A 14268-nucleotide genomic window follows, 5' to 3' on the forward strand; every position below is an offset into this window, starting at 1 on the left:
TCTGCCCTCTGAGTGCTTCACTGCCAACTCCTGCTGTTAGCAACTTCCAGCTGTACTGGAAACCTTTCTAATATTATCACCAGGCAAGGGATGATGGGGCACTTAGCGTGTGTAGCTACCCTGATGTCCGAGAGAGTACACTATGCAGCACTGGAGCTATTGAAATACAAAGGAGATCTTATGGTTTTTGCATTGGATATAAACACAGCCTGGCCCCAGACTGGGGCCTGTTTATATCTGTGCTCAAGGCGCTCGTCCTTGGGTAAGTATGATTTAGGCCACTTGGGCAAACTAAGTTCTGTGTCTTCAGATGCAAGGAAATGGGAAACTGCTTCAAAGGTTATGAAGACCTCCGCCCATGTTGTACACCGCCTGCATCTTGTCCGCTGGCCTTACTTTGCCCTCTGTTTACACCGTGCACAGTTTCTGGTGGTTATCACTTTTATCAGTGACAGCACAGGCCCTTACCATTGTCTGATTCCAAACCATTTATCATTCCCATGTCGACAAGCAGCTTATTGATCCAACCAGAGTGTCTGGGAACAATTACATGATTCAATAATAAGTTTTGTTTTCCATCTACGGCTTTGTTTTGTTTGAAGAGCTCATTGAGGAGAGATATCTTCTGGGGAAAAATTGTACTCTGGAGAAAAAGCAGACAGGGAACCAGCAGCAGCAGTATAGCTGAGTCACTGGATGACGGCAGTGACAGTTCAGTGTAGGTCACGCTACAATCATTGCTTCTCAGACAGATCAGTAAAGACTTTCAGACCAGACAGCTGAGATCAGGCAGTGCCGAGCTTTGCCCTTTTTTCTCTCATGCCGCCTCTGCTGACTGTCTCTGTCTCCATCTCCTTCACCCTCCTCGTCTGTCTGTGTCCGCGTGTGTGTCTGTCTCTCTCGCTCCCTCTGTCTCTCTCCCTCTGTCTCCAATTCCTTCACCCTCCTCTTGTCTCTGTCTCTCTCTCTCCCTATCTCTCTTTCTCTGTCTCCATCTCCTTCACCCTCCTCGCTTGTCTCTGTGTGTGTCACTCTCTCTCTCTCACTGTCTGTTTCCAACTCCTTCACCATCCTCTCATCTCCGTCTCTGTGTCTCTCTCTCTCTGTCTCCTTGTCTCTCTGTCTCCGTCTCCGTGTGCGCCTCTCTCTCTGTCTCCGCCTCCGTGTGCGCCTCTCTCTGTCTCCGTGTGCGCCTCTCTCTCTGTCTCCGCCTCCGTGTGCGCCTCTCTCTGTCTCCGTGTGCGCCTCTCTCTCTGTCTCCGTCTCCGTGTGCGCCTCTCTCTCTGTCTCCGTCTCCGTGTGCGCCTCTCTCTCTGTCTCCGTCTCTGTCTCCGTGTGCGCCTCTCTCTCTGTCTCCGTCTCCGTGTGTGTCTCTCTCTCTCTCTCTCTCTCTCTCTGTCTCCGTCTCCGTGTGCGCCTCTCTCTCTGTCTCCGTCTCCGTGTGCGCCTCTCTCTCTGTCTCCGTCTCCGTGTGCGCCTCTCTCTCTGTCTCCGTCCCCGTGTGCGTCTCTCTCTCTGTCTCCGTCCCCGTGTGCGCCTCTCTCTCTGTCTCCGTCTCCGTGTGCGCCTCTCTCTCTGTCTCCGTCTCCGTGTGCGCCTCTCTCTCTGTCTCCGTCTCCGTGTGCGCCTCTCTCTCTCTCTGTCTCCGTCTCCGTGTGCGCCTCTCTCTCTCTCTGTCTCCGTCTCCGTGTGCGTCTCTCTCTCTGTCTCCGTCTCCGTCTCTCTCTCTCTCTCTGTCTCCGTGTGCGCCTCTCTCTCTCTCTGTCTCCGTCTCCGTGTGCGCCTCTCTCTCTCTCTCTCTCTCTGTCTCCGTCTCCGTGTGCGCCTCTCTCTCTGTCTCCGTCTCCGTGTGCGCCTCTCTCTCTGTCTCCGTCTCCGTGTGCGCCTCTCTCTCTGTCTCCGTCTCCGTGTGCGCCTCTCTCTCTGTCTCCGTCTCCGTGTGCGCCTCTCTCTCTCTCTCTCTGTCTCTGTCTCCGTCTCCGTGTGCGCCTCTCTCTCTCTCTCTCTGTCTCCGTCTCCGTGTGCGCCTCTCTCTCTCTCTGTCTCCGTCTCCGTGTGCGCCTCTCTCTGTCTCCGTCTCCGTGTGCGCCTCTCTCCCTGTCTCTGTCTCCGTGTGCGCCTCTCTCTCTGTCTCCGTCTCCGTGTGCGCCTCTCTCCCTGTCTCTGTCTCCGTGTGCGCCTCTCTCTCTGTCTCCGTCTCCGTGTGCGCCTCTCTCTCTGTCTCCGTCTCTGTGTGCGCCTCTGTCTTCGTCTCTGTGTGCGCCTCTCTCTGTCTCCGTGTGCGCCTCTCTCTCTGTCTCCGTCTCCGTGTGCGCCTCTCTCTCTCCGTCTCCGTGTGCGCCTCTCTCTCTCTCTGTCTCCGTGTGCGCCTCTCTCTCTCCGTCTCCGTGTGCGCCTCTCTCTCTCTCTCTCCGTCTCCGTGTGCGCCTCTCTCTCTCTCTCTCGCCGTCTCCGTGTGCCTCTCTCTCTCTCTCTCCGTCTCCGTCTCCCTCTCTCTCTCTCTCTCTCCGTCTCCGTGTGCGCCTCTCTCTCTCGCCGTCTCCGTGTGCGCCTCTCTCTCTCTCTCTCCGTCTCCGTCTCCGTGTGCCTCTCTCTCTCGCCGTCTCCGTGTGCCTCTCTCTCTCTCTCGCCGTCTCCGTGTGCCTCTCTCTCTCTCTCTCTGTCTCTCTCGCCGTCTCCTTGTGCCCCTCTCTCTCTCTCTCTTTGTCTCTCTGGGAATAATAAGGAGGCCACACGCTGCTTGGATAATAAGAGTCTAAATGAGATAGAGGAGCAAAGGGATCCCTCAGTACCGATACACAAATCACTAAAAGTAGCGACGCAGGTTAATAAGGGCATAAAAAGGCAAACCAAGCACTGGGGTTCATTTCTAGAGGGATAGAATTGAAAAGCAGAGAAGTTATGTTAAACTTGTACAGAATCTTCGTTAGTCCACACTTGGAGTATTGTGAACAGTTCTAGTCTCCATATTACAAAAAAGGATATAGAGGCATTGGAGAAGGTGCAAAAAAAGATTCACAAGGATGATACCAGAACTGGGGCTCTTTTCTCTAGAAAAGAGAAGACTGAGGGGTGACCTGATAGAGGTCTTTAAGATAATGAAAGGGTTTGATAGGGTAGACGTAGAGAAAATGTTTCCACTTGTGGGGGAGACCGAAACTAGAGGTCATAAATATAAGAGAGTCACTAATAAATCCAATAGGGAATTCAGGAGAAACTTCTTTACCCAGAGAGTGGTGAGAATGTGGAACTCGCCATCACAAGGAGTAGTTGAGGCGAATAGAGTGGATACATTTAAGGGGAAGCTGGATAAACACGTGAGGGAGAGAGGAATAGAAGGATCTGCTGATAGGGTGAGATGAAGTAGGGAGGGAGGAGGCTCGTGTGGAGCATAAACACCGGCACAGATCAGTAATATGTGGCCTCCTTATTCTTCCCAGAGAGAGACAGACAGGAGAGGGGTGTGAAGGAGATGGAGACAGAGACAGTCAGCAGAGGCTGAATGGTCCATTTCTGTGCTGTAGACGCGATGTAACTCGCTATGTAAAGCTTTCCCCACCTTTTCTTCAATCTTTTCAACATTTATAATCCATTTGATCTTATTCCTCTACTTCATGTCCCTCATGCTAAATTGTTTCTGCATGAATATTATCCCCATCCATTACTCTCTTTGTTATTAACTGATTCTGGTTGGTTTTATTTTCCCTGACCCCCCTCCTTTCTGGTTTAAAAATCTCATTAGTTCCCTATTTAACCATTTTCCCACTAAATCAGCACTGTTCCTGTTCAGATGTAGCCCTCCCTTGTGGAATAGCTTCCACCTGTCCCAGAACTGGTGCCAATGCCCAAAGTGGAATCCCTCGTCCTGACTCTACTCCTTTAGCCAGGCATTGATTTCCCCAGTAGTCCTGGCCTTCCCTAGTCTCGCAAACGGCTGGGGAAGTAATCCTCAGATTATCACCTGTGAAGCCTTGCTGCTAAATTTTTTTTCCTAATCTCCACAGTACATCTGCAGAATTCAGGCCTTTCTTTACCCACATCATTGGCTCCTACATGGACCCCGATAACTGATTGCTCTCCCTCCCCTTGTACAATCTTCTCCAGTCTGCGATATGTCTCTTACACCAGCACCTGGGAGGCAACAAAGCACCAGGGCTGTAATAGATAATGTCCGCCCCTCTAATTATTGAACCCCGCTCACTATTGCATGTCTAGCTGTGTTGCTAATCTTCCCCCTTGAGCCATCTCTCGTTTGTTGGGGCCATCGATATTTATTTGATGGCCCTGCCCAGAGTCATTTTCCCCACAGGAAGCTGGAGCTTCAGATCGGTTTGAAAACGACAGTTGCTCTGGGTGCTCCTGTACTAACCTTTCCCCACCCCTCGGATAGTAACCCATCTTTCCTCCTCCACTGCCTGCTCCCTATCTCTGTATGTGATGACCCTCTCAAAGTCTTGCTCCAGAAACTGCTGTCGCGCCCTGATGTATCAGATTGTCTCTGTCTCCTTCTCAAGTTCTGAGATTTTGAGCACTAACAGTGTGAGTTGGTGACCATATTTGCCCGAGTCAACTCCTGATGCTCGAAACTCCCACATTTTTATCACTGTCCCTTCCTGTGCAGTCATTTTTAGAGTTATCTAGTTTGTGCTGTGTCACAGTTTATATTACTTGTGTAGATTATCAGCTATTCTACTTAGCATCTCCTTCCCTCTCTGCACCATGTTCCTGTTTTAGAAGGTCCTTACTCCTCTGTCCCCAGCTCACTCTGATTTGCTTTCAGAACTAAATAAAACTGGTCCCATTACCATGTAGCAAAGTACGGCATGGGAGCTCATTAATGTCTCGTGACACTGTAGGGGTCGACATTGCAGTCTGATATCCTTTATCCAACAAAGTCCCCACATTGCCTGGCTTAAGAATGACAAGTACTGGTTGGGTCTGACATCCTGTGCAATGTGGTGAGTGTGTGCAATGAACATGTGTAAATGATGAGAGTCTGTTGGAACACTGCCCTTCACCTGAAGGACTGATGGGATTTGCTCTGTTGGCAGGAGTTCACAGCACAAGCTGCAGAATTCAGGACTATTTGCATTGTTGCTCATAGAGATTGTGCGGGTGAAATTGAGAGAGTTCGTTTTGATAAATGACACATTTCCCTTTACTCTGTTTCAGGATGGTTTACTTATTCTGCACTATGGACTCGTGCGATCCCAGAAATGATGGTGGGTTGTGCTCCCATATAAAATAGTAATGTTATTGGGACTCCTTATGACATCAAGATGTAATGGACCATGCTTTCTGTGCTATGACTGGAAAGTTGCACTGATCAGCTCCAATATGAGGCCAGGTATCAGACAGGTTACACTGCCTGCTGTAACTAGATTAGCCACTTACAGAGCACTAGTGCCACATAGCATAACATTACATGCCGTCAGTTACCCTGACCTCACAACCCGTTCCTGCTCTGTAGCTAGTTATACGCCTGTAACCTCACATCCTGTCTAGCTTGTGTTATACTGTAGGTAACTTAAAATATTTGTGTGGCACCAACACTATGAGGCAGCTTCAACTGTACACGCTGTGTCACTGTCCAATGGAATGAACTGTGACATTACATCCTGGAACTGACCGCTAGTAATGTAGAACCACAGTGATATCACCTCTGAGTGCTGGCCTTGATCAACTGTGGTTTGAACTGACTGACATCACGTCCTCGTGTTGACCAGTGACGGTGGGACCGCTGTGACATCACGTCCTCGTGTTGACCAGTGACGGTGGGACCGCTGTGACATCACGTCCTCGTGTTGACCAGTGACGGTGGGACCGCTGTGACATCACGTCCTCGTGTTGACCAGTGACGGTGGGACCGCTGTGACATCACGTCCTGGTGTTGACCAGTGACGGTGGGACCGCTGTGACATCACGTCCTGGTGTTGACCAGTGACGGTGGGACCGCTGTGACATCACGTCCTCGTGTTGACCAGTGACGGTGGGACCGCTGTGACATCACGTCCTCGTGTTGACCAGTGACGGTGGGACCGCTGTGACATCACGTCCTGGTGTTGACCAGTGGCGGTGGGACCGCTGTGACATCACGTCCCGGTGTTGACCAGTGACGGTGGGACCGCTGTGACATCACGTCCCGGTGTTGACCAGTGACGGTGGGACCGCTGTGACATCACGTCCTCGTGTTGACCAGTGACGGTGGGACCGCTGTGACATCACGTCCCGGTGTTGACCAGTGACGGTGGGACCGCTGTGACATCACGTCCCGGTGTTGACCAGTGACGGTGGGACCGCTGTGACATCACGTCCCGGTGTTGACCAGTGACGGTGGGACCGCTGTGACATCACGTCCCGGTGTTGACCAGTGACGGTGGGACCGCTGTGACATCACGTCCCGGTGTTGACCAGTGACGGTGGGACCGCTGTGACATCACGTCCCGGTGTTGACCAGTGACGGTGGGACCGCTGTGACATCACGTCCTCGTGTTGACCAGTGACGGTGGGACCGCTGTGACACCGTTCTTGGCCCTGAACTTGGAGATCAGCAGGTTGACACTCACCATTTGCCTTGTACAGAATATTTTGCTCGTTTTTTAAATTGTTCAGGGGACTTTTTAGACATTTTTCACCAGTTTGTAAAATTCTTTGCTGATTAATAAAATTGGAATGAAATTGTTTTCTTTACTATAAAAAATATGAAAGTTTTTATTTTGAAGAGAAAGCTTTGATGTATTCTGTTACAATCCAGGACTTCAGATATTGGTCCAGTTCTTGAGCAGTGTTATTCCTGCAATCAAATATTCCATCAAACACTCCCAGGGCAGGTACAGCACGGGTTAGATACAGAGTAAAGCTCCCTCTACACTGTCCCATCAAACACTCCCAGGGCAGGTACAGCACGGGTTAGATACAGAGTAAAGCTCCCTCTACACTGTCCCATCAAACACTCCCAGGGCAGGGACAGCACGGGTTAGATACAGAGTAAAGCTCCCTCTACACTGTCCCATCAAACACTCCCAGGGCAGGGACAGCACGGATGATATGAGGAAAAACTTTTTCACACAGCAAGTGGTTAGGATCTGGAATGCGCTGCCTGAGGAGGGGTGGAGGCAGATTCAATCATGGCCTTCAAAAGGGAACTGGATAAGTACTTGAAATGAAAAAATGTGCAGGGCTACGCGGATAGGGCGGGGCAGTGGGACCAGCTGGATTGCTCATGCATAGAGCTGGCGCAGACTCGATGGGCTGAATGGCCTCCCTCTGTGCTGTAACCTATATATAAAAAAACACTCTCGGGGCAGGCACAGCATGGGTTAGATACAGAGTAAAACTCTCTCTACACTGTCCCATCAAACACTCCCAGGGCAGGGACAGCATGGGTTAGATACAGAGTAAAGCTCCCTCTACACTGTCCCATCAAACACTCCCAGGGCAGGGACAGCACGGGTTAGATACAGAGTAAAGCTCCCTCTACACTGTCCCATCAAACACTCCCAGGGCAGGGACAGCATGGGTTAGATACAGAGTAAAACTCCCTCTACACTGTCCCATCAAACACTCCCAGGGCAGGGACAGCATGGGTTAGATACAGAGTAAAGCTCGCAGAGACATTCTGGGTTACAGCTCTGGAATGTGGTTTGAATTGAGTCGAATAGTGGTGCTGGAAATCTGCGGATTGTGAGGGTGCTGCATGGAATGAGTTGCGGCCATGCTGGTGGGCCTCTCAGTGGACGTGGGGGCCACAGCACCAAACTGGCAGTAATTGACGGACTCGGTCAGATGGGTCACATGGTGGTTGATGTGGATGGAAAGGCAAACCAGGAAATAATGAAGAGCAGGCGTCAGAGTTGGGGTCTGAGCGTGTGGGTCAGTTTAATCCCTGGGTGTAGTCATTAACTGTATGGCGGGCAGGGAGGTTGCCGCTGACTTGCTCTGCTCTCTGTCCATTCAGGCGTGTTCACACCGACAGACAGCTTCGTTGCACTTCACTTCCTCTGAAACAGAATTGTTTTGACTGGAGACCCTGAAGGACAAGTAGAACTCATTTGAAATCTATATTTAGCAAGAGATTATATTGAATGAAACGGTTGTGGACATCAGAAAATTTACAAGGTACCACAGAACAGGTTTTCAGAAACAATACAGATCGACCTGCTGTATATTTCCAACATTCTTAGTCCTGTTTTTTATTTGTACAGAATCAATTTGTCAGTCATACAGAAAGATCGGCCCCTAGAGAGGTTTATGGCAGAGAAAGATCTCTGTGTCTGCCTGCTCATGGCTGCAGTGTGCTCCAGTAGATGTCCCAAGACTGACCTTTAATCCGCTGGAGTGTGAAAGCCAGAGTTTGACGGTCCACCTCGCTGCTCCGTCTGTCTGTTCCTTTATCTTAATTCAGTTTCTGGGAACAGAAGGTAAATTTAATTTGGGAGGTTAGGAGGTGAAAGGAAAACAGAATCATGACCAGGACTCAGAAAGGAGCTGGTTTCAGGACAGGTTTAATGTTCCTTCATTGCTGGTTAGGGAGCTGTTAGTAGAAATATTGGGATTGTGCTGAGTCATAGCAATTACAGGAATGTTGGCACTGAGCTGGGCAGTGCTGCTGGGAATGTTGGCACTGAGCTGGACATTGCTGCTGGGAATGTTGGCACTGAGCTGGACATTGCTGCTGGGAATGTTGGCACTGAGCTGGACATTGCTGCTGGGAATGTTGGCACTGAGCTGGACATTGCTGCTGGGAATGTTGGCACTGAGCTGGACATTGCTGCTGGGAATGTTGGCACTGAGCTGAGCAGTGCTGCTGGGACTAATGACACTGAGCTGGGCAGTGCTGCTGGGACTAATGACACTGAGCTGGGCAGTGCTGCTGGGACTAATGGCACTGAGCTGGACAGAGCTGCTGGGAATGTTGGCACTGAGCTGAGTAGTGCTGGTGGAAATGTTGACACTGAGCTGGGCAGTGCTGCTGGGAATGTTGGCACTGAGCTGGGCAGTGTTGCTGGGAATGTTGGCACTGAGCTAGGCAGTGCTGCTGGGACTAATGGCACTGAGCTGGTCAGTGCTGCTGGGAATGTTGGCACTGAGCTGGGTAGTGCTGGTGGAAATGTTGACACTGAGCTGGGCAGTGCTGCTGGGAATGTTGGCACTGAGCTGGGCAGTGCTGGTGGAAATGTTGACACTGAGCTGGGCAGTGCTGCTGGGAATGTTGGCACTGAGCTGGGCAGTGCTGGTGGAAATGCTGACACTGAGCTGGGCAGTGCTGATGGGAATGTTGGCACTGAGCCGGGCAGTGCTGCTGTGACTAATGGCACTGAGCTGGGCAGTGCTGCTGGGAATGTTGGCACTGAGCTGGGCAGTGCTGCTGGGACTAATGGCACTGAGCTGGGCAGTGCTGCTGGGACTAATGGCACTGAGCTGAGCAGTGCTGCTGGGAATGTTGGCACTGAGCTAGACAGTGCTGCTGGGAATGTTGGCAATGAGCTGGGCAGTGCTGGTGGGAATGTTGGCAATGAGCTGGGCAGTGCTGCTGGGAATGTTGGCAATGAGCTGGGCAGTGCTGCTGGGACTATTGGCACTGAGCTGGGCAATGCTGCTGGTGATCGCAATGTTAATTATGTTTGCAGTTCTTGCCTCTCCTTATCATTAAGTAAAGTGCTCGGTGGTCTCGTGTTCAGGTCTCGTGGTTGTGTAGATTGTGCTGCTCTGTCTGTACAGGGTGTGTTCTCCATCTAAAAACAGCAAACTTCAGTCTCCACATTAAGAATGGATGTTAATGGAGAGTTTGGACAGCTGCCTGGTTCTGTGTGAATGGGGAGCAAGCAAGGTTTGAAGAGCAGTGTTTGATTTTGAGAGTGACTGGCCATGTTGAGGTGCTGCTGGCAACCATCTCCATCAGGGTGAGGGGCTGCTGGCAACCATCTCCATCAGGGTGAGGGGCTGCTGGCAACCATCTCCATCAGGGTGAGGGGCTGTGAGCCGCACCTCTTTACATGGACTTCAATCTCTCCTCTACCCAGCCTTGCACAGAAACATCCAAAAGAGGTTTAAATTGTGGCTGGTCCAATGTTATCCATCATTGTGGCGTTTGTAGATATTACCGAAATCTCAGCCCACAATACCTGTGATGGAACTGGGACCCTGTGCCCCTCATCGACCAGTGGAAACAATCACTGCTGTTTACCCTTTCAAACCTTTCCTACGTTTCAGTGCTTCGCTATTAGGGGTCGGCCATATCTCAGTGGGCAGCTCTCTCTCGCCTCTGAGTCAGGAGGTTGTAGGTTCGAGCCCCGTTCCAGAGACTTGAACATAAAATCCAGGCTGACACTTCAGTGCAGTACTGAGGAAATGTGGCACTGTCAGAGGTGTCGTCCTTTGGATGAGACATTAAACTGAGGTCCCGTCTGTCCTCGCAGGTGGATGTAAAAGATCTCACGGCCACTATTTGAAGAGCAGGGGAGCTCCCCCCAGTGTCCTGGCCGATGTTTATCCCTCAACCAACACCTAAAACAGATTATCTGGTCATTATCACATTGCTGTTTGTGGGATCTTGCTGTGCGTAAATTGGCTGCCGCGTTTCCTACTTTACAACAATGATTACACTTCAAAAGTACTTCATTGGCTGTAAAGTGCTTTGGGACGTCCTGAGTAATGAAAGGCACTGTAGAAATGCAAGTCTTTCTTTCTCTTTAAAATCCCCCTTCACCTTCTCTGCTCTGGTGAATACTGCATTTACCTGCCGTGTAATTGCACACGGCCACGATGCTGGTGGTGACACTGGGATCACCCCCACTGGTGTGCTGACCCGGCCAGACTTTGCGGGGTCAGTGAGAGGGCATCTCACTTGCATGGAGCTGATAGGTGCCTGTTCCAGTGCAGGCACATCTCCCACTCCCACTTGCCTCATGCTGCTGGAAACTCCGACACACGCTGCTCTCCCAATGCCCCCCGTCCTGTCCCAAGAAATTATGTCTGCGCCCTTCAGGCCCATCATTTTTTTAAAAATAGAATCCTTAGCTGATCTTTGGGGGTGGTCCAGGCAACTTTCCTGACCTAGACCACCCTGATGGGACCCACGTGCACCCATTTGGAGGCCAGTATGACTCTTCTCATTGGGCGTATTGCCCTCCAACCTTTAGACAGGTCCTGCTGAGGTCAGGGAAGGAGGAAAGCCCGGTACAGCGAGTCCCAGATACATAGCCAGGTCTCAGCCTATTTCCACGCCCTTCCCCTCACTGCCCGTACCCTTTACTATCCCGCCCAGTCTAATCCCACTCTCCCCTCACTCCCCGTACCCTTTACTATCCCGCCCAGTCTAATCCCACTCTCCCCTCACTCCCCGTACCCTTTACTATCCCGCCCAGTCTAATCCCACTCTCCCCCTCACTCCCCGTACCCTTTAATATCCCACCCAGTCTAATCCCACTCTCCCCCTCACTCCCCGTACCCTTTAATATCCCACCCAGTCTAATCCCACTCTCCGCTCACTCCCCGTACCCTTTACTATCCCGCCCAGTCTAATCCCACTCTCCCCTCACTCCCTGTACCCATTAATATCCCGCCCAGTCTAATCCCACTCTCCCCTCACTCCCCGTACCCTTTAATATCCCACCCAGTCTAATCCCACTCTCCGCTCACTCCCCGTACCCTTTACTATCCCGCCCAGTCTAATCCCACTCTCCCCTCACTCCCTGTACCCATTAATATCCCGCCCAGTCTAATCCCACTCTCCCCCTCACTCCCTGTACCCATTAATATCCCACCCAGTCTAATCCCACTCTCCCCTCACTCCCTGTACCCTTTAATATCCCACCCAGTCTAATCTCATCATAGAATCATAGAATCATAGAAGTTACAACATGGAAACAGGCCCTTCGGCCCAACATGTCCATGTCGCCCAGTTTATACCACTAAGCTAGTCCCAATTGCCTGCACTTGGCCCATATCCCTCGATACCCATCTTCCCCATGTAACTGTCCAAATGCTTTTTAAAAGACAAAATTGTACCCGCCTCTACTACTGCCTCTGGCAGCTCGTTCCAGACACTCACCACCCTTTGAGTGAAAAAATTGCCCCTCTGGATCCTTTTGTATCTCTCCCCTCTCACCTTAAATCTGTGCCCCCTCGTTATAGACTCCCCTACCTTTGGGAAAAGATTTTGACTATCGACCTTATCTATGCCCCTCATTATTTTATAGACTTCTATAAGATCACCCCTTAACCTCCTACTCTCCAGGGAATAAAGTCCCAGTCTGTCTAACCTCTCCCTGTAAGTCAAACCATCAAGTCCCGGTAGCATCCTAGTAAATCTTTTCTGCACTCTTTCTAGTTTAATAATATCCTTTCTATAATAGGGTGACCAGAACTGTACACAGTACTCCAAGTGTGGCCTCACCAATGCCCTGTACAACTTCAACAAGACATCCCAACTCCTGCATTCAATGTTCTGACCAATGAAACCAAGCATGCTGAATGCCTTCTTCACCACCCTATCCACCTGTGACTCCACTTTCAAGGAGCTATGAACCTGTACTCCTAGATCTCTTTGTTCTATAACTCTCCCCAACGCCCTACCATTAACGGAGTAGGTCCTGGCCCGATTCGATCTACCAAAATGCATCACCTCACATTTATCTAAATTAAACTCCATCTGCCATTCATCGGCCCACTGGCCCAATTTATCAAGATCCCGTTGCAATCCTAGATAACCTTCTTCACTGTCCACAATGCCACCAATCTTGGTGTCATCTGCAAACTTACTAACCATGCCTCCTAAATTCTCATCCAAATCATTAATATAAATAACAAATAACAGCGGACCCAGCACCGATCCCTGAGGCACACCGCTGGACACAGGCATCCAGTTTGAAAAACAACCCTCGACAACCACCCTCTGTCTTCTGTCGTCAAGCCAATTTTGTATCCAATTGGCTACCTCACCTTGGATCCCATGAGATTTAACCTTATGTAACAACCTACCATGCGGTACCTTGTCAAATGCTTTGCTGAAGTCCATGTAGACCACGTCTACTGCACAGCCCTCATCTATCTTCTTGGTTACCCCTTCAAAAAACTCAATCAAATTCGTGAGACATGATTTTCCTCTCACAAAACCATGCTGACTGTTCCTAATTAGTCCCTGCCTCTCCAAATGCCTGTAGATTCTGTCCCTCAGAATACCCTCTAACAACTTACCCACTACAGATGTCAGGCTCACTGGTCTGTAGTTCCCAGGCTTTTCCCTGCCGCCCTTCTTAAACAAAGGCACAACATTTGCTACCCTCCAATCTTCAGGCACCTCACCTGTAGCAGTGGATGATTCAAATATCTCTGCTAGGGGACCCGCAATTTCCTCCCTAACCTCCCATAACGTCCTGGGATACATTTCATCAGGTCCCGGAGATTTATCTACCTTGATGCGCGTTAAGACTTCCAGCACCTCCCTCTCTGTAATATGTACACTCCTCAAGACATCACTATTTATTTCCCCAAGTTCCCTAACATCCATGCCTTTCTCAACCGTAAATACCGATGTGAAATATTCATTCAGGATCTCACCCTTGCTAGAAATGCAGAGCAGGGTGGTCAGTGTCTGGAGAGGAACTGTCGATTGTGGGCTGTTGGATGTATATCCTCCATCGGTCCTGATGTATACAAAACGTTAACTGATCTTTTCTGTTTTCTGATGCTGGCCGCCCTCCTGCGTATTTCTAGCACTTTCTGTTTTTTTTTCACCCTTAACCTTCTCTGCTCTAGTGAAAAAAGCTCCAACTTCTCAACTCTCCATAACTGTAACCTCTCAGACAACATGTGGGGGAGACCAGAACTAGGGGCCATAAATATAAGATAGTCACTAATAAATCCAATAGGGAATTCAGGAGAAACTTCTTTACCCAGAGAGTGGTGAGAATGTGGAACTTGCTGCCACAAGGAGTAGTTGAGGCGAATAGTGTAGATACATTTAAGGGGAAGCTGGATAAACACATGAGGGAGAGAGGAATAGAAGGAAATGCTGATAGGGTGAGATAAAGGGAAGTGGGAGGCGGCTTGTGTGGCGCATAAACACCAGCATGGACCAGTTGGGCCGAATGGCCTGTTTCTAAGTTGTAAATTCAATATAACATGGTCTGTTGGTTGATTGCTTTAAGAGTGAGCTGGTTGGAAACGGGTTTGATGGTTGCTGAGATGGATAGAGATACGTCCAATCTAACACTGTGGGATGTAATTGTTGTGTACCCCTGGGTAATGAAGGGATAGATTGAAAGC

General features: G+C 50.1%; 1 protein-coding gene across 1 annotated transcript in view; it reads left to right on the top strand.

Annotated features, from left to right (window-relative positions):
- Window positions 1-6690, top strand: part of LOC137339897 (polycomb group RING finger protein 6-like) — an 84656-nt gene extending 77966 nt beyond the window's left edge. The window contains 1 exon segment of the mRNA XM_068001944.1: window positions 5173-6690. Coding sequence (XP_067858045.1) covers window positions 5173-5243 — 71 coding nt within the window. The 3' untranslated portion in view covers window positions 5244-6690.
- Window positions 6691-14268: the final 7578 nt, after the last annotated feature.

This window comes from Heptranchias perlo, chromosome 21 (genome assembly GCF_035084215.1).
Source record: "Heptranchias perlo isolate sHepPer1 chromosome 21, sHepPer1.hap1, whole genome shotgun sequence".
NCBI lineage: Eukaryota > Metazoa > Chordata > Chondrichthyes > Hexanchiformes > Hexanchidae > Heptranchias > Heptranchias perlo.